Source organism: Trichoderma asperellum, chromosome 3, assembly GCF_020647865.1.
Source record: "Trichoderma asperellum chromosome 3, complete sequence".
In the NCBI taxonomy this organism is placed as follows: Eukaryota; Fungi; Ascomycota; class Sordariomycetes; order Hypocreales; family Hypocreaceae; genus Trichoderma; species Trichoderma asperellum.
This window is the reverse complement of record NC_089417.1, coordinates 1,306,463-1,325,096: the sequence shown is the minus strand read 5'-3', so window position 1 is coordinate 1,325,096 and position 18,634 is coordinate 1,306,463. Positions and strand designations below refer to the sequence as shown.

Genomic DNA, 18,634 nt, shown 5'->3' with positions numbered 1-18,634 from the left:
GCTCTGATAAGCGTGGCGGTGAAAGGCGGCAAAATCCCGATAACAGCTCTGCCGCCAAATTTTTGGACGAGCTATCGCGGGCTAGCCATTCGCATCGCATTGTACTGGCTTGAATAGCGACGGTGAAGCTGTCGGCGCAGCGCATTTCTGTTTCTCTCTTTTTTTGAGGCCAATTGGTTTATATACTCATATATTTTTCTGTCTTCTTTCATTTCTCTCAAAAAAAGAAAAATGTATGCTAGGTACATCCCTCCGTCCGGAGGGCAGAAGCCTCTGCGCAAAAACGAGGATTCTTCAGCAACGAAACAGTCACCTGCACCATCTGCTCCTACGACAACGAATGTGGATGGACTTTCCTACTCCCGCTATATCCCTAGCGCAAAGACCTCGCAGCAAGACGCACTGCCAATAATTCAACGGTTCGAAGATGAGTCGAGTTCTACGACGCCTAAGAGAAAACGAGACGAAGAAGAGCAGCTGCCAGTATCCGAAAATAAAAAATCAAAGAAATCAAAGAAAGAGAAACATGATAATGAATCAGAAGAGGCCGAAAGCGCTCCGAAGGAACGAAAGGTGAAAGAATCAGAGCAGGAGGGAAAGAGGAAGAGGAGGAAAGACAAAAAGAAAAGAGATGCATCAGACGATGAAGACGACGAGCCCACCTCCAACGAATCAATATCTCACCAAAACGAGGCCGTTGTCGACGGGGCAGATACTGGCGCTCATGACGAAGATGCCGATATGGTAGATGAGGATCCTGCAGCCGAAAGCGACCTAGAAGCCTCTGAGCCTGCCGAAAAGCAAAAGAAGCCACCTAAAAGGGAGAAGAAGAAGAAATCACAAGACGTTGATACGGAAGATGCTCAAGAAGAGGACGAGGACAAACGACACAAAGCCGTCTTTGAACGAAAGGCCAAATCGCTCAAGTATTCAGAAATGATCAAAGAGCAAGGCATCGTGGAGGAGCCGGAAGAGCCCACAGAGCTTCATGGCTTAGAGCCTCTCCCACAGCCCGAGCCCGCCGCACCGAGCACAGCCAAACCCACGTACGAGACACTCCCGCCGTGGCTTGCAGCGCCAATCCGTGTCTCGCAAGATACCCGAACTCCCTTTGCGGATCTTGGTATCCTTCCAAAAGCAGCTCGATATCTGGAGCAAAAGGGATACACGGAAGCGTTTGCTGTCCAGACAGCGGCCCTGCCGCTACTGCTCCCAACAAACAAACAACAACCAGGTGATCTCCTCGTTTCAGCCGCGACTGGCTCTGGAAAAACCCTAGCCTATGCTTTACCCATAGTAAGGGATCTAAGCAACAGTGTCGTCACAAGACTGCGCTGCCTTGTTGTCCTACCCACCCGTGAACTCGTCAAGCAAGCACAAGAAGTATTCGAGCTCTGCGCAAAGGCGTACGAAGGAGAGGACAGGAAGAGGGTGCGCATTGGCATCGCAATCGGCAACCAGTCCTTGGCTTCGGAACAAGATGTTCTCGTGACCAGAGAGACACGATACGACCCAGAGGCTTATAAGCAGCTCGAAGAAGAGGCGTCGCATAAACCCTCAGCAAGTGCCAGTGAGGAAGACTTGGACGAGCTTCTCACCAGCTCCGACACACGGCGTATTGACCCTCGTATTGGGCCTTGGCAGGGCCAAGTCATCGATTTCCATTCCAAGGTCGACATCCTCATCTGCACGCCCGGCCGTCTCGTCGAGCACATCGACCAAACACCGGGCTTCACGCTCTCCTATATCCGCTGGCTCGTTGTTGACGAAGCCGACAAGCTCCTTGCGCAAAGCTTCCAGGGATGGCTGGACGTTGTGCTGGATAAATTCAAGGCAAACAGCTACGGCGCCAGGGATTTCCCCGATATGCCTTACTCGGGCGTCCGCAAGATTCTTCTCAGTGCCACCCTGACCAGAGATTTGAGTCTCCTGAATCAGCTCGCCTTGAAGAGGCCGAAGCTGATCGTCCTGGAAAGCGGTAATGACGTGCAGGTTGCGGAACATTCATTGCCGGAATTGTTGAGAGAGTATGCCGTGAGAGTGCATGACGCGAATCTCAAGCCGTTGTACCTTCTCGATCTTTTACGGAGCCGACACATGGCTGTCGACTGTGATTCGACCACCAAATCGGATGACGCAGCTACGGAAGAACAATCAGATTCGGCTTCAGAGACCAGTTCGGACGATTCAAGCTCTAGTTCCGACTCAGATTCGGATTCTGACGATTCAAAGACTAGTTCAGATACTGATACAAGCTCGGATTCGGATTCAGACTCAGATTCAGATGCAAGTTCAAATACAAAAGAAAAGAAACCACGCTCTTCGCTGTCCAATTCACAAATGCCCAAGGCACTCATATTCACAAAATCCAACGAGGCTGCGCTGCGATTGTCACGACTCCTCACCATCCTCGACAAATCCCTCGACACACAAATCAGTACCCTCACATCCACTACACCCACAAGCATCCGCCGCAAGACCCTACGAGCATTCACCACTCCTTCTTCGCCCTTACGCCTCATTATCGCATCCGATCTTGTTGCACGTGGTATTGATATCCCGAAGCTACCACACGTCGTCAACTACGATCTTCCGCCCAGCGTGGCCGGCTATGTCCACCGTGTAGGCCGAACTGCTCGAGCAGGCAGGTCCGGATGTGCCTGGACGCTTGTGGGAGATGGAGAGAGTGGTTGGTTCTGGGGTAAGATTGGTAAAGGCGCCGGCGTGAAGAGAGCACAGAAGGTGGGCAGAGTGATGATAGAGGAGATGAACGATGATAGAATAGAAGAGTATGAGAGTGCGCTAGAGAAGCTAGGCAAGGAGGCGCTCGAGTCACGAAAGAGATAGAGATAACTTGTCGGAGGCTAAATAGAGACAAATACAATGATAATATCCATGAGACAGAGAACTCAAGAAAGCTTTTAACAAATACCTACCATGCTCGGCTGACGGTGCTGTGTCACAATTGTGTGCAGTGACAATGGGTCCTATTGTAAAGGGGCAAGTTCAAATCCTCAGCTTAGTTGTCGGTATCCCAGACATTTGCCTCCTGGCGAGTAGTACGGATGCCAGACGGCTCAACTCTGGGCCTGTTTTCTTCATCGGTGTTGTTGGTCAGACTCTGATATCCTAGCGGGCGGGGAGAGTCCTCTTGTTGCTCAACAACCTCGTCTGCATCTACATCGGGGATGCCTGCGAGTAGTGGACGGCTCTCTCGGTGATTGACCTGCTGCTGTCGGTGCCAGCTAACGGAGCGCCATGCAGTCCACCAGTTGGTGCCTTCTCTGGTCATGAGCAGGCTCAGAATCTGTTTGAATCATGAATACATCAATCTATAAGAGAAAAGGGGGAGAGGATAAGCTCACCTGCAACAATCCCACCGCCACGACAACCCCGAAGTCTGCTCCTGCACTGCTCCTGAGCGCCGACCTCCAGGGTCCTCTGCACACCTGATTCCGGCCAAACATGCCAGCACAGGCCTTTGGATCGGAAATGGGATAGGCCCTGTCTTTGAGGGTGTTCAGGCCGCAACAGTTCAAGGTATCTTGAATCAAGCGAATCGCCTCCCCATTGCGGTTACGCCACAAGTGCTGCCACTGGTTGTCTATCAGACATTCCACCGTTTCCGAAGGCACCACCTTTTCGAAGAGCAGTGTGGCGAGGATGGTGGTGAAAAGACCCTGGAGGGTTTGCAGGATGGTTGGGCTGAGTCGATGGAGAGGGTTTGATGAGTTGCGGGCGGAATGAAGCAAGCTGGGGTATATGAAGGAGTTGAGAAACGAGAAGACGGGCAGAAGCACCGTGAGGATGGTTACGGCTGAGCTGACTGGGAGGGATAGATGAGCGCTGTGGAAATGGACGACCCTGTTTTCAAGGCATCGTGTAAGTTGTTTGGCGGGCACAAATCGTGAGCTAGAAACTGGGGGCTTATTGTGTATATTAACTTACGCTGCGATGCCGAATAGCGCGGAGAAGGCCTGAATTGACATTTGCATTAGCAATCCGAAGAGAAGAATTTGAGAATTGCAGACATTTCATACCAGCAGAACTGCAAGCCCCAGTCCAAATGCCATTTTGCTTTTTTCTTGTTTATCAAAGCCCGATGCGAAGCAGCTCAAGAACAATACAACACACGTAGCAAGGCAGTAGTACTAGAAGCCTCAGCGCTTCTTCAGTGTAAGTGACACGAACACACAGGCACAGCAGCGAGATATACGAGACAAATGATGAGCACGGCGTGACAATGGCTGGATTGACATGGAAGCAGCGAGAACAAGGTGAAGAGGTGATTTTCCCCCTCCCTCTCTCTGCGGTTTGTGTCATATCACAGTGGTGGCGCTGCCTGATTGGGCGGCGTGTGCATGTCTCGCTACGCGCCCTGAAGCACTAAGGCGGGAGGCCTGCGAAGTACCTGTACAGTGAATGGCGATGGTTGCACTGACGGTAACCGCAAAGTCACTGCACAGGGCTGTATAAATTATGTCCATCTTATGTCCATTTGCTCTGCCTCTTCTTGTCACTTGTCACAAAAAAAAAAGATATGGGCAGCAAAGAGGGGGCGGCTACCTTGTTTGGCATATCAATTCGATAGCGGAAGTTCGTTGGCCGGTGCTTCAAGATGCCGCTCTACCGGCGGTATTTACAAGGTCGTGATCGAAAAGGCATCTTTCCCAAGACACTATTTGAACGACCTCGTAGCTGGGTTATCCTGTGCAGAATATAAGTTTTTTTTTTTTTAGCATGATTTAAGCTATCCAAATAGTAAGTAACCTCTAGATGCAAGTCTATCCACCACGGCTCCAGCAGATATGGCAGCTTGGCAGAGTTCAGAAAAACAACCCATAAACCAAAATACAAGTTATATGCACCTAAAATACGACTGCACGAAAGAGTGGTGGAACGTATTTTTCAACCTTTTCTCCCATCCTTTCTCTGTCTACTCTAAAGATTCATTCCTCATCTTACTGCTAATATGTACTCTACGAGGTATTAGGCTAAGAATATCATCCTCACACTGGGGGGTATAGACACCCTTTGAAAAGAGATGATTGGCATCAAAAACTCGTTCGTGCGTGTCAAACATACAGCTCAATAGCAGCAAGAAGGATTACAATCGCACATTTTTGTAATAAATTGCTTGCCCAACTCTACGCATCAGCAAGATACGATATGGCACAAGGCTCGTATACTAGATAATCCCACGGAGCAAGGCCAGCACTAGCACTCGAGAACGGCCATAAAACCCGACGGCTAATTATCAACTACATCCCAACAAACGAGTTGGCAATAGCTTATTGCGCACCTACAAGATGAACTACATCACGCCTATTATGATAGAAGAGAACAGTTCAAAATTAAGAGAGTCATTCAGTTTCATTCATGGCTAGCTACCATCAGACTATTAACATACAAGCAAATGAAAAAGAGATCAGCTACCCAGCAATCTCATACTATTCGTAACAACTCGTTCCTTTTTTTATATAGCTTTTACAGTATTTTTTTTTTTCTTTAGTTGATTGGTGACTTGCCACCACCAATGCGGATGGTCACAGACTTGTTCTGGGTGTAAGCGTTGAGCGCTTCCTCGCCCAGCTCACGACCAATACCAGACTGCTTGAAGCCACCGAAAGGAATCTGGGCGTGGAGGAAGTTGTAGTTGTTGACCCAGACGGTACCGGCGTGGAGCTCGTTGCTGACTCGGATGGCTCGGTCAAGATCCTTGGTGTGGATGGCAGAAGCCAGGCCGTAGGTAGAGTCGTTGCTCAGTCGGAGGACTTCCTCCTCGTCCTTGAACTTGGCAATGGCAGCGACGGGTCCGAAGATCTCCTCGCGCATAATCTTCATATCGTGACCGACATCACTGAAGATGGTGGGCTTGATGAAGTAGCCCTTGTCGCCGTGTCGCTCTCCACCAATCTCAAGCTTGGCACCCTCTGACTTGCCAGCATCGATGTAGCCCATGATGCGGTCGAACTGAACCTGGCTGATCTGAGGTCCCTGGAAAGACTCGGGGTGGGTTGGGTCGCCAACCTTGTTCTCCAAAACGCGCTTCTTGAAGGCGGCAATGAACTTGTCGTAGATGCCCTCCTGGACGTAGATACGGGTACCAGCACTGCAGGTCTGGGACTGGTTGTAGAACATACCATAGTTGACCCATGAAACGGCCTGGTCGAGGTCGGCATCGTCGAAAACAATGTTGGGTGACTTGCCACCGAGCTCAAGAGTGACCTTCTTCAGGTTGGAAGAGGCGGCAGCCTTCATGATAGCACGGCCAGTAAGGGTTGAACCGGTGAAAGCGACCTTGTCGATATCCATGTGGGAGGCGATGGCAGCACCAGCGGTCTTGCCAAAGCCGCTGATGATGTTGTAAACTCCGGGAGGGAAGCCAGCCTCATTGATGAGCTCAGCTACGAGAAGAGCAGTAAGGGGAGTCTGCTCAGAGGACTTCAAAACGACGGCGTTACCGGTGGCCAATGAGGGGCCAATCTTCCATGCAAGCATGAGCAGGGGGAAGTTCCAGGGAATGATCTGACCGCAAACACCAAGCTACACGAAAATGACGGCGATTAGTTATTTGATTCCCAGGAGTAGCTGTGCGTAGATGGGCTTGTTCACTTACAGGCTCGTACTTGGTGTAGACCATGTAGTCGGTGTCAATGTCAATAGTCTTGCCGTGAATCTTGTCGGCCCAGCCACCATAGTATCGGATGCATGCGCTGACAAGCTGGAGTTCTCCAGTGGCCAGGGAGATGGGCTTGCCGTTGTTGTAACTCTCAACGGCAGCGAGCTTCTTGGCATCTCGGTCAATCAAGTCGGCAAGCTTCAACAGCATGCGACCACGGTCGACGGTGGCAGTCTTCCTCCATGTTGTGTTGAAAGCCTTGCGAGCAGCGACAACAGCGATGTCGACGTCCTTCTCGGTAGCTTCGCAGACAGAGGTGATGACCTCCTCAGTCGCGGGGTTGATAACCTCGAACTTCTTCTTGTCAACACCCTCAACGAACTCGCCGTTGATGAACCTTTGAAAGCCCACATGTTAGCTATTGTGAATAAACCACTAGCGGTGGCGAAGACAGCAAGCGGGGTGGATAAAGAACTTACAGGCCAATTGGCTGGGTATAGGTCCCGTAATTGGGGGCGTTGAGCTCAACGGTCAAAGTCATTTTGAATGGTTGTTTAGGTTGATATATATAAGGAAGAAAAAAGGTTCAGCCGGCTCTTATATAAAAGAGAAGAAAGAAGAAAGAAAAGCAAAATCAAATGTGAGGGGCAGGAGGGGTATTTATGACGAAAGGATAAGACAGTTGATACTGTATGAAAGAGATGGAGGAAGAGGAAGGAATCAAGTCGGGGACAACTGGACCTTTTTATTTGTAACAAGCAGCGGCTGTTTCCTGCACGCAGCCCGTTCCCATTATTAAGGAGCCCTCCTCTGGGTCCGTATTTGCCTCCATCTTGGTCGCAAGAGCGGGGGCGATGCTTCAAAGAGCTCTAGACGAGCAGTGATGCTCCGTACCCCATCCCATATCTCCATCGCGCATACAAAAGTATGGAGACCGCATGGATACGGTCCTCCCAACCGTCTACAAGGGTGCGAGCGTCTTCGAGACCCCCATCCCGTCGCCCTCAGCCCGCCCACATCAAGGCCACGGTGCATTGGGCCCCGATAGCATGCCAATAGGGATTGATTGTACTGCTCCCTGGTCGGGCTGGCAGCTACAAAGCATCCCTCTAGTGCCAAGCCCGGCTGCGACGCCGCCGCCGCGCCTCTTTCTTCGCTCGGCTCCCCGCCAGCTTTGATGCCCTCCGCACTGCTCTATAGCGACGATATCCGAGCCACAGTTGCAGCGAGCGGTACTTCGTAATTGTGCATGTACATGCTTGCGTGCAGACAGACGCACTGACTAGTGCGTTTGCTGCTTCAAGCCTAGAGCGCCCATCTTGTTGCAGGAGATCCGCTGCGGGCCCCGGGCTGCCGGGGAGGGGGCCAGCTCGAGTTCGTCAGGGGGGCGATTTGTGCGCAAGGCCGGCATACAGTGCTGCAGCATCTGGTAGGCCACGCTCCTTGGCTCCGGACCAGTTGCTGCTCCTCGTTCCCCACAACGCTGGCCATCTCCAGAGCGGCGCTTGTGTCGTAGAGGGTGGTTGGAGGCGAACCGAGTGGTGCTAGGCGTGAGTAGGAGTAGTCGCTCCTGGCGGGAATGCCCCAGAAGGGGTTCCAGGCGCATCACCGAGCCCGAATCAGAGCGGCTCTGGGGTTGTTGAGGAGGTTCCCCGCAGCACATCCGGTGGCTAACAAATGATGACATTTCTGAGGCAAGCCTTCACCAAATAAATGCGTGTACAGTGAGTGCAGTGCTCCGTATATCTTCGTATATGGGACGATCAAACGAGGAGCCATGCGGGTTTCATCTTGCTGCGATATTGCCCATCCAGATGCCCTATTTTGCTGCCATTGTGTTGTTTCTGCGCAAATTCGTGGCATCTTTTTTCTCTATCGAGGCAGCCCTATTTCCTTGCCTTCTCCGCACTCGCAACCTCGCGCCAGTTCTCCGCCCAGCCAGTTTCTGTCCGCTCCATTTTCCTTTTTTCCTTTGAGGGCAGTAGTAGGTACTGCATAGAGAGGCCTGGTTGGTTCACACCACCATGCTGGCTGGCTGCTGTAAAGAGAGAGTGATCGCCTCGTTGCTGCAGAGCGTTGGCTTGATAGTCCCCCATGCCCGGCTCAGCGGGTGCCAGCGGGTGCCAGCGCATGCAAATCCTATCTCTAGCACCGGCATAAGTATTAACCTAATCACTGTACGTGTAATCCAGAAGAATCCCTTGCACCGAGTTGGCAGTCAATCTGATCCTCCGTAGAAGCACGCCCTAACCAGGCACCTAGTCCCCGTGGACGCTATCGTGCTAGCCAGGGCGTTTGGCTGAGATACGCTCGTCCCGACTTGAGAACATTTCCAGCATATCCCGTCTACACAAAGACACACACTACCTATACATCACAACGCCGAGTTGCATTCGCAAAAGATACCGTCAGCAACACCCAGGGTGTAACACACGTAGTATATTCAGGGCGAGCCAGCCGTCGTCACATTGCTCCATACAGACTGCCATTTTCACTGCGATCATCTTGACGGCATCCCGCGGGCGGGAAGTTCCGCATGGCTCCTCTCTCATTCTCAACATATTTTGCGGATGACCAGCTGTTGGTTTCAGCTTCGAAACTATGTCTGCAACGCGTCCGCCGTGCATGGCTTGGAGCGGTATCTTCCGTGCCCCAGAGTCTTCGTAGAGAAATCTTCGTAGAGGACCTGAGATGCTAGCAGCGATTACGATTACCCCGCTTTGAGTGGCTTTGTGTCCCTTGCTTGGTCGTTTTCGTATGGATGCTTTCTGTTCCGCATCGCCGTTCCGCCCATAAGTCACTACAGACAGTAAGTAAAAGAATTAGCGTAAACTTGTGACGGCACTAGGCTTAGTTTATTGTCTTTTTTTTTTTTTTTTTTTTTTTTTTTTTTTCCACAGATTTCGACCCCTCATCCATCTGGGCATATTGGAAGTCTTCTCTCGGTATATAATACTCCGTAGTGCTAGTGGAAGTTGGCCACGAAATCGTGCTATCAATAGCAATGCTAGACTGGGTTAGCTAGTCTCCAGGCCCAACCCAGTTCCTCCCGCCCTGGTACTGAAAATCGTACGTCAATGTACGATTCTGGCCTGGAATTGTCCGAAACCAGAGCGGCTGACGCCTCTTCCCCAGGCTTCCTTGCAACCGGGGGACGGTGGCAGGGCAAGGATGAGCTTCCTGCGACCTCAGCATCCGTCTCACCGAGAGCGATAGCAGGTGACCCATAGGCGTTTGCTGCTGTTGCGGCCCGCTAGGACTAGAGTGCCTCGCCGGTCCTATGGAACATGCAAGATGGTCCGGGTGTTCCAGATAAGCGCCAGGTCGTCGCAGAGACTATTACTACTACCCCAGAAAAAAACATGCCACCACGGCCACTTGTTTTAGTCAAGCGCGAGCATAATGCTGGCAGCATTGCTGGACAAAGTCCGGGGAACGAGCTGTCAAGCAATATAGTATAATAACAGGAGCTTCCCGTGGCAAACTGCGGAGTACATACAGAAACTCCACTCGCCAACACGTGCTGCATTAAGCATACGGCGGATCATAGCACAGTATGTGGCATCAAGGGTTCCTACATAAACCTTGGTGCCTGACATGTGTATTAGCGCACACGCTCCTTTGTATGTATGTCTTGTAGTCTGTAGGATGTGGGCGAATTCGGTACCTGGTGTCGGTTATTCGGTAGTTCGGGTCGGACTCTGACGCTTTGCCGTCGTTAATAACGAGGTCCATCCATTCAGCAGACCGTCCGCCTTCAGAATCCCTGTATGGGAGCTTCGCCAGCTCCGTTAGCCTCATTGACGGGCAATTTTGGTGTTGGTCTCAGCATAAGAGGGCTGCCATTTGCGATGCTAATGCTTGTCCAAGCAAAGACGAGAAGGCTTCGGAGAGTTCTTAGAATATATTATAGTACCTGATTAGTGAGCCACCACGAGAGCAAGGCAGCGAGATCAGAAGGACCGGGGGTGGCTGCTACCTCAGATCTAGACTCGAAGGATTGATATAGAGATGTCTTAGTTCTCAAGTACCTAGTACTAGGTGCCTACAGATATACTGCACATACTAATATACATGGCACGATCTAAAATGATGAGATTTATGGTGCCTTGATAGGATCTCTGCAATATAAATTTAGCTCTTTCGTAGCCATATTGCTTTTGCTCCTCTTCCAGCGTGTCAAGATGCTTACGTTATGCCGCCGCCAGCCTACGGGAAGCTCCCGAAGCTCAACCATCGCCGTTGTCTGTTATTTCACCTCTAGTTAGTAGGTATTAGCATGTGGGGGGAAGCTATGTCCATACGAGGTAGCCACTCCCATGCTACTAAAGAATGGATACCGGTAGTAGTAGGTACTTGTAGTTTATACCTACGAAAGTACCAATATCAACCTCACGGGGCAATTATGTAAACTGTGAAGCTGCGGAAAACAGATGCCGCCTTTTTTGTTGGGAGGTGCTACAGCATGAAGAGACGGAGCGGCGGCGCAATCAATTCCCCCGTGGCGATAACGAACAGCCACCAACATGAAAGCGTGTTAGAATAAAACGAACAAAACGTCGTCTCTTTCAGATATAGCGAGGGGCACATCGAGGGGCACTGGCCAACTCCGCAGTTCGTTCGGACTCGGCTATTACCCGAGACAAGTGATCGACTCGACTAATAACGCTGCTCTGTACCAAATAGGCAAATGAGCCGACGGGAGATTTCACCGCATCTTGATACACACGCAGCAAACTAGATATTGCCCCAGTGTCGCTTCAGCGGCCGCCTTCTTGAGCCAAGATCCCCTTTTCACTGTGACTTTTCGCATGGTGGAATACTTGACGCGTATTCAAGAGTCCAAATGCTGCTGAAAACGTGTTCGTGCACGCACCAGCAGCCCACTATGCTGTACTCTTGCATGCACGCAAGTAGACAAGCGCAGTTACAGATATTCGTTTTTGCCTCTTCAAAAGGCCTCAACGGCTTTCTCATGACTCAGTGGCTGCACACGTTGATACTCCTTACTTGCCCAACGTAAAAAACAAAATTGAATGGAGTAAATAAAGGGGGACTTTTTTTTTTTAAAAAAAAAAAAAATGAGCGACAGCAACACCAACAGTAAAGGCTTAATATGGAGCCCCCCTCACGGCTTCAAGTATGACAATCAGATACTATCTTGAATCCAGACAGATGGCAGCCTAGCTCAATGAGGCTACGCATCAGAATAATAAAGAGGTACCCGACTCAGTCTTTGGCCTGACGAGTACCGCAGCACGTTGTCACGGATATTGAACAAACGGATATCAGTAGTATAGCTGGGATATCGCAGCGACAGCTATATCATGGCATTCATTCAGACTCTCACTTACACCAAGTGCCTGTACCTTGCAGCTGGGGCCAGGATCTCAAATCTTGAATAGCAATCTGGCTTCTTTATTATCATTCTCGGTTCAACGAAAACAGCTCCACCCCTTTGCAGCCAGATGTACCCCATGATAAACGCTGGACTGTGGAACAGCAGCTGAGTGGTGATGCATGGCCGATCTGCATGAGCTGATATACGCGCCGTGGCAGCTGAATGATACCAGCTAGGCATGCATCGTATGCGCGAGATGTAGAAGAACAGCTGATTTCAATCAAATTAGCACCCTCAAAGTAACTCTGTTCGACCAAGTACATGGATATACTGCGACTGTGGTTGCAAATGCTAGACAGTGCATGAGTACATACTAAGGTAGTTGGTAGATGCATGATTGGTGAGATGAAGCTTTGGCTTTGTTGTCTTTTCTGCCGTGCGTGAGGCTCAAGCTTAGTAAAAATTGCTCTTTAGCTCCATGGCTCGTTTACCTATTCAATGGTTGGGAGGCGAACAGGAAGGAGGCGAAATTCGCGGAAAGTTCGAAAGGGTAAGACGGAATAAGATGATAGGAATACAAAATAGAATTTGGCCATCTAGTATTTTATCTCGATCCACGTTACAGAGACTCAACTGCATCGTGATCGATAACATAGTGTTGATTCTTCATGACGCTCTAAAGAAATTTGACTTGGATCAGCCACGCGGCAGCCGTAAGAAGGTTCATCTCCTATAGACTTCGCAAAGCGGAATAATTAAAAGAGAGAGAGAAAATTCTATACATACTTCAAGGGCTATAACTAAGAGCATTGGCAGCATCTCGTCCCGCGGGCTCCGGCGCTATGCATGCACAATGCAAATGTGATAGCAACAGCCCAATGTGGAAGCTGCTCAAGGCGGGATGATGGTTGTGCTAAAGAACAAGCTCCAGCATTCGGATTTTATCCTGTTTGGGTTCAGCACTCCATATAGCATTAAGCTTAATATTGCCTTTGAATTTCAATAGACTACAATAATGAAGACTTGAAGTTTCACGTTAAAGTATTTACGTTGACTTATCAACTACCGTCTATATGTCAATAACGTCCTGTGTTGAGAGAGCTATATAATATCAGCAACCCATGTATGAAAATTCCCAGAAAGCAATTTTCTGGCCAACTCTCTTTTGATAAGACACACATGGTAAATATAGGCATGGCATCCCAACAGTCCATCTAACATTCCCCGCGCCTCGTGTTCTCACCAGGTTTCTCGTCCAGCGTTCCATTGCATGAATCAGTCCATCTTAGTCCAAGTTCAGTCGACTACCTCCTCCAACCGCCAAAAAAAAAAAAATCCCAAAGGGCAATGCCATTCGTCGTCCCCCGCACGAAATTCCGGCTCTTCAACGTTACTTTTAGACTTAAAAAGTAGCGCGGCGCAGGGCTAAAAGCAACATTCCAGGGTAAATACCACGACGATCACTTCCGTAACCAAAGAGAGAAGTCTCACCCGTCTGCCAATTTGGTTGATGGTCGTGCTAATGCATCACCCGGCCATGGTGAAGTGACCAATATAGACCTTCGGTTAGCTTTGAGGGAAGCATTTTTCGGCAACGGTGCCTGAAAGAGGAAACCAGTGCACCTTTCACAAGTCCCTTTTGGCGATAGTAGGGATGCTTGTGCTTGAGTGAAAAGAGATATTGCGGCCGCGGCTGCCAATATACGGTCACGAGGAATAGGGCATTGCATTGCATTGCATTGCATTAGACTCAAAAGCAATGAAAGGAAGGATGACTTCACTGTTGAATATACTTTAGAGGCGAGACCAGTAAGCAAGAGGGCAGCCGTAGTCTGTTGTCTATATATAAGCAGTACCAGCTCCCAAGTCGAAGTGATGAACAGATGCTTCTCGATAAATTCTTGTATCTCTACCACAAACTGGCACCGCAAAAGTTAGAGAATTGAAGCTTCAGTCATGCTTCGTCGCTCTATCGCAGTCTTGGCCGGCCTGCTAGGCGCCACATCAGCATTCGAATTCTACACCTTTGACGGCCCCGGATCCCCATCATGCCACAACGTCGTCGAAGTCCACAACGCAACCAGCGTCGACGAAATGGCGGCTCTCGTCAAAGACGCCTCCCGCCGCGGCCTACAAGTGCGCGCCGGCGGCAAGGGCCACATGTGGTACGATACGCAGTGCTCTGACGATGAGACGGTCATCATCCGCACCGAGTTTGTCAACGGCATCTCCGACTTTGATCTCGAGGGCGGCAGCGTCGTGGTCGAAGGCGGGGTGACTTTCTTCCAGCTTGCCGAGTATCTCCATGAACGGGGCGCCAATATCGGCACTGGCTTGGTGAACTGGAATATCACGCTGGGGGGAGCATCGCCATGGGCGCGCATCGCACTTCGCTGAGGGAGGATGCCGTGGTTGTTGGTGGCGCGCTGGCGTTGGATATCATTGATGGCAACGGAGATATTCGACGGGTTGAGCGAGATGAGAGCAATGAGGATTGGCTTGCTGCCTCGACGTCCTTGGGCTTGCTGGGGATTATTGCGAGGATCAAAATGCAAATCTTCCCAGAGACCAAAGTATACGCCATGCAAACGACGTTGGTGTTCCTTTCTATAGTCTATCGCTCTCAACCTCACCAACTTCATGATCTACAGCTAACAGTCTTCCAGTCTCCAAGAGAAGGATGTTCTCAACGGCGACATTTATAACCTAATCTCGCCATATCTGACAGCCAATTTCTGGGTAAGTCCAACACCTAAGCCATCTTTATTTTTAAAAGAGACAAGATGAGAAAAACATGAAAGGGAGCACTCATATTTCCCCTATGCAGTGGTGGCCTTCCCAGCGCAAATTCCACTGGCGCACCTACGACATCGTGCCCACAAACACAAGCAGCCAGCTCGGATTCCAATCCACCTTCTCCGTCACAGCCCTCGAAGCAGGCGCAGCAGTCGTCCTCCTCAACAGCGGCAAATTCAGCTCCATACCCAACCTCGCTTCCGAAGCCATCTTCTTCGGGCTCTGGGAAAAGCCAAACTTCCACGACAAAATCACCGACGCTGAAATCACGGACTGGCCCGTCTACGGCTGGAACTACGATGTGCTGATTGGCGGCTTGTATCCCGGACAGCGACCTGAGTGGGAATATGGGCTCAAGGGATATACGCTTGAACTGGCCTTTCCCGTGACGAGAGCAAACGAGGTGCTGAAGCGAATTCGTGCCCTTTTCGATGCGGAAACGGCTAAAGGGATGCCCATGGCGTCTACGTACCGGAGCGGCATCAACATCAAGTTTGGCAAGGCTCACTTTGATTTCCTCGGCCAGGTCACGACTGGCACTGCTGATGGGCAGGATTGGAGCAAAGGCGCCATCATGTTTGATTTCCCTTCCTTCCGCCCCAGTATTGGGGATCAGAAGCGATATAATGAGGCATTCTGTAAGTGAAGACCCATCATCAGACTCGGGAGAAGTGAAAACATGATGGCGAATATGGCTGATTTCTTTTCCAGACATCAACTTGGCCAATACGTTGGTTGACGAGTTCCCATGTCGACCTCACTGGACGAAGAATACACGCGATGTCTTCAAGCGTGCAGTCAAGAACTTGGATCCGAGCGTGAGTAGAAGTTCCCCATTTCACGATTTCCACTGCTTGTTCTCTCCTTTGAATGTTTTGGTAGCTGACTGAAGATAGTACCTCTCTCGCTTCAAAGCTGTACGGCAAAAGTTTGATCCCAAGGGCATTTATCGCAGTGTTGTCGGTGAAATTATCGGCATGTATGACTGAAGAGGAAAAGTTTATTCATGATGAATCACACACTGCTGTAGATAAAAGAAGCACACATTTTGTACAAAAAGGCGTAGTAAAAAATATCAAAAAAAAATTATTCTATGGAATGTATTAGACGAGCGCAGTCTTGGTATCATTAAGCAATATTCCATCGACAAAGGGAGAAGGAGAGAAAGACATCTTTCTATATCAATAAACAAGAAAGATAGAAGAGAGTCAGGGGTATCAATCACACAGGCTGACAAAGCTCTGTAATTAGACATATCCAACATGTCGCACATTAATCGTCCCCCCCCCCTAACGCATTATGAACAAGCAGACGAAAATCGCCCGTATTTCGCAGGCCGTGTGCTCATTTCTTCACAGGGATATAAGCCTTGTTGCCAACGGCCTTGTCCCACATCGTCTCGAGAATGCCGCGCACAGGTCTCCGCTTGCCTGCGCCTGTGTCCATGTCGGCCTTGAGCTTGTCATAGACAGAGGGCAGCGTCTCAGCCCTGTACTTCTTGCGCATTTCGTCGTAGACATCCTTGCGGTAAATGAGCCAAAACTCGTCCTCGGTATAGTATGTTCGCGCATACAAGAGCTTGGCTCCCATGAGTTCGGCGCTGCGCAGCTCCAGCTTGCGGTTGAGCTCGTAAAAGGCCTTGGGGTCACGAGGCCCGCGGCCATAGACACCGACGGCAAAAATACGCTGATCCGAGACTTCATCGACACGGGCATTGAAACGAGATGTCAGACCAATCTCCTTGGGAGCCTTGCAAGGAGCCAGGAAGATTTGCAGCTCCGGCAGCGTGTCGTTGACAAAGGCAATAAACTCCTTCACAGTGCTAGCCGGGATACCAAAATCTTGCACGACATATTCGTTGGCAAGGCCGGACTTGTGCAGTGCGTGGTAGCAGGTACGGCTATCGAGGAAGGGGTCGGCGAGGCGGCGAGTGATGGCATTCTCAGGCACGTGGAAATGTTTGAATGCAAGCTTGCCACCCCAGAAAGCACCGTGGTCGTAGCGGAAGAGGTAGTCGGGAGTATACATGTAGAGGTCCGTGGGTTTCTCGGCCGTAGGCTGCTTCTTGATAGCAGCCTCAATGGTGTCGGCAAACCAGTGGACCTCCATCTTCTTCAGAGGGGTTTTACCTTTGGGCAGAGTCTTGACAAAACGGCCAAACATGACGACAATTACGCCCCTGCGGAAGTAGACACCATCGATGAAGTGGATTGACTCGTCTTTAGTGGCTGCCTCAAACAGATCGTGGGCCTTGGCAACGTCATCTACCAGCTGGATGTCCAGTTGAACGTACGCAGTGGCCGGGATCAGCTCAATGGTGAGCAGGGTAACAATGCCAAAGGTGCCCAAGCTGCCGGCGGCATGCTCGAGCAGATCTGCATTGTGCTCGCGATTGGCCTTTTCCAGCGTGCCGTCGCCAAGCACAATCTCAATCTCGGACACGGTGTTGTTGAAGAGGCCATAGCGGTACATGCTGCTCTCGCCAGAAAAGCCAGAGTAGCCGCCACCAACAGTGATTCCCTTGAACTCCATCACAATCTTGGGGATAACACCGTGTTTGAGAGTGTGAGCAGCCAGTGCATCCATGGGCACCTTGGGCTCAGCCTGCACGGTCATGGTCTCCAGGTTCACAGGGAAGATGCGGTCCATGCTGCTAGTGTCGACAATAGCATCGGCCTTGAAGGACAGCGGGCGCGTGGAGCTAGTAGAGCCATGATAGACACGAAATTGCTTCTTGTTGTCGTAGAAGTGCTTGACTTGTTCTTGGATCTTGGCAACAGCAGCGTTGTGCTCCTCGAGAAGCTTTGCGGGATTCATTTTGTCTGGCGACTTGGAGGGGGTATCAATCTATTAACACGTGAAGTAAATAAAGACAGCAATGGCAATAGGAAGCCGTTGATTTTTACGACGCGGCAAAATATGAAATCAGCAGAAGCAAAGGACGCAATGCCCAACGACGCCCTCTCGCCTTACAGAGTCAGGACCAGTAGAGATGTAAAGAAGAAAATAAATAAATAAAAAACAGGGAATCGCCGGAGCTCTGCTAGCTGTGACGACGGTGACGTCCTCGCATCGGCACATCAGCCAGCAGCTGCCGCTCGGGCAAATTAGGGGGGCTGGGGCTGCTGACGTTTGGTGCTAAGCCCCTACGCTTCGCTGGAGCATTGGCTGACGGTGGGTTTAGCTTGATGGCAGCTTGGCGGTCGAACCACCCGCCTGAGGAGCCGTCGATCGGGCGATTATTGGACGAGGTGAAACAGGTGTGAGACTGGAGAAGCAGCGCCGGTTGGATGGTGATGCAAACAGAAGCAGCCTCTTCTTCCCATCTTGGTACCTTTCATCATTGTCTTTGCTGCATTCACAAGCAGCACCTAGACATACTATTCACTTGTACATGATTTTGAAGCAACCCGGCACAGCCCCACGCACCCAGCTTCTCAATTTGCATGTCAACTCAACACCAAGTGCGCCACTAACAAAAGTGGCCGCCTTTGTTTGGAGCTTCCGCCAATCGGTTCATTTGCCCTGTCCGACTCCCCGTGTTGCTCACGGCGCTTGAGCCGCTTTGCGATCCTGCAACTCACGGCTTAGCCCCAAACTGAGTGCGAACATGCGGAGAGCGCTCTAAGCTTAAAAAAATTTCAGCCACAGGCACAGAGACGCAAGAAGTCCTTACCTATCCGATGTTGGTTGATTGAAAAGGCGTATTTTAGTACTTCTCTGTAGTATCTTCTCATTATCCCCATCGAGTTAGGCCAAAGTACAGTACGACGCTTTCTGTAAAACCTCTTGTTGATGGGACATCTCCTCAGTTTGTTTTATTTTTAGTTTTTTTTTAGTTTTTTAGTTTGTCCTTTTTGCATCCTGTGTATTGT

At 50.4% G+C, this 18,634-nt stretch overlaps 9 protein-coding genes across 10 annotated transcripts; 3 read left to right on the top strand and 6 right to left on the bottom strand.

Annotated features, from left to right (window-relative positions):
• Positions 1-115: 115 nt before the first annotated feature.
• On the top strand, positions 116-2,864 carry TrAFT101_005034 (uncharacterized protein). Its single transcript, XM_024900382.2, has one exon. The coding sequence runs from the start codon at positions 232-234 to the stop codon at positions 2,845-2,847; it is 2,616 nt and encodes an 871-aa protein (XP_024759606.1). The 5' UTR covers positions 116-231; the 3' UTR covers positions 2,848-2,864.
• Positions 2,865-3,019: 155 nt separating this feature from the next.
• On the bottom strand, positions 3,020-4,073 carry TrAFT101_005033 (uncharacterized protein; the record flags this gene model as incomplete). Its single annotated transcript, XM_024904006.1, has 4 exons — positions 3,020-3,307; positions 3,366-3,864; positions 3,949-3,977; positions 4,041-4,073. The coding sequence occupies 4 exons, from the start codon at positions 4,071-4,073 to the stop codon at positions 3,020-3,022; spliced, it is 849 nt and encodes a 282-aa protein (XP_024759607.1).
• Positions 4,074-5,508: 1,435 nt separating this feature from the next.
• On the bottom strand, positions 5,509-7,163 carry CLAH10 (Aldehyde dehydrogenase; the record flags this gene model as incomplete). The annotated part of the gene is made up of 3 exons (XM_024900385.1): positions 5,509-6,546; positions 6,620-7,019; positions 7,102-7,163. The coding sequence occupies 3 exons, from the start codon at positions 7,161-7,163 to the stop codon at positions 5,509-5,511; spliced, it is 1,500 nt and encodes a 499-aa protein (XP_024759608.1).
• A 741-nt stretch (positions 7,164-7,904) lies between these two features.
• On the bottom strand, positions 7,905-8,309 carry TrAFT101_005031 (uncharacterized protein; the record flags this gene model as incomplete). Its single annotated transcript, XM_066127361.1, has 1 exon — positions 7,905-8,309. The coding sequence occupies one exon, from the start codon at positions 8,307-8,309 to the stop codon at positions 7,905-7,907; it is 405 nt and encodes a 134-aa protein (XP_065983472.1).
• A 507-nt stretch (positions 8,310-8,816) lies between these two features.
• TrAFT101_005030 (uncharacterized protein) lies at positions 8,817-9,549 on the bottom strand (the record flags this gene model as incomplete). Its single annotated transcript, XM_066127360.1, has 2 exons — positions 8,817-9,422; positions 9,531-9,549. 2 exons carry the CDS (start codon positions 9,547-9,549, stop codon positions 9,031-9,033), a joined length of 411 nt encoding a protein of 136 aa, XP_065983471.1. The 3' UTR covers positions 8,817-9,030.
• Positions 9,550-11,611: 2,062 nt separating this feature from the next.
• TrAFT101_005029 (uncharacterized protein) lies at positions 11,612-12,697 on the bottom strand. 2 transcript variants are annotated; one of them, XM_066127359.1, is made up of 3 exons: positions 12,479-12,697; positions 12,338-12,394; positions 11,612-12,233 (listed from the first exon to the last, which is right to left on the bottom strand). In XM_066127359.1, exons 1-3 carry the CDS (start codon positions 12,557-12,559, stop codon positions 11,973-11,975), a joined length of 399 nt encoding a protein of 132 aa, XP_065983469.1. In that variant the 5' UTR covers positions 12,560-12,697; the 3' UTR covers positions 11,612-11,972. The 2 variants fall into 2 exon arrangements, with proteins under 2 accessions (XP_065983469.1, XP_065983470.1); XM_066127358.1 differs by having other exon boundaries at positions 12,338-12,697.
• A 1,222-nt stretch (positions 12,698-13,919) lies between these two features.
• Positions 13,920-14,360, top strand: TrAFT101_005028 (uncharacterized protein; the record flags this gene model as incomplete). The annotated part of the gene is made up of 1 exon (XM_066127357.1): positions 13,920-14,360. The coding sequence occupies one exon, from the start codon at positions 13,920-13,922 to the stop codon at positions 14,358-14,360; it is 441 nt and encodes a 146-aa protein (XP_065983468.1).
• A 152-nt stretch (positions 14,361-14,512) lies between these two features.
• On the top strand, positions 14,513-15,748 carry TrAFT101_005027 (uncharacterized protein; the record flags this gene model as incomplete). The annotated part of the gene is made up of 5 exons (XM_024900416.2): positions 14,513-14,556; positions 14,630-14,702; positions 14,791-15,397; positions 15,471-15,577; positions 15,656-15,748. The coding sequence occupies 5 exons, from the start codon at positions 14,513-14,515 to the stop codon at positions 15,746-15,748; spliced, it is 924 nt and encodes a 307-aa protein (XP_024759609.2).
• Positions 14,999-17,809, bottom strand: TrAFT101_005026 (uncharacterized protein). The gene has a single exon (XM_024904007.2). The coding sequence runs from the start codon at positions 17,574-17,576 to the stop codon at positions 16,104-16,106; it is 1,473 nt and encodes a 490-aa protein (XP_024759610.1). The 5' UTR covers positions 17,577-17,809; the 3' UTR covers positions 14,999-16,103.
• Between the last annotated feature and the right edge of the window lie 825 nt (positions 17,810-18,634).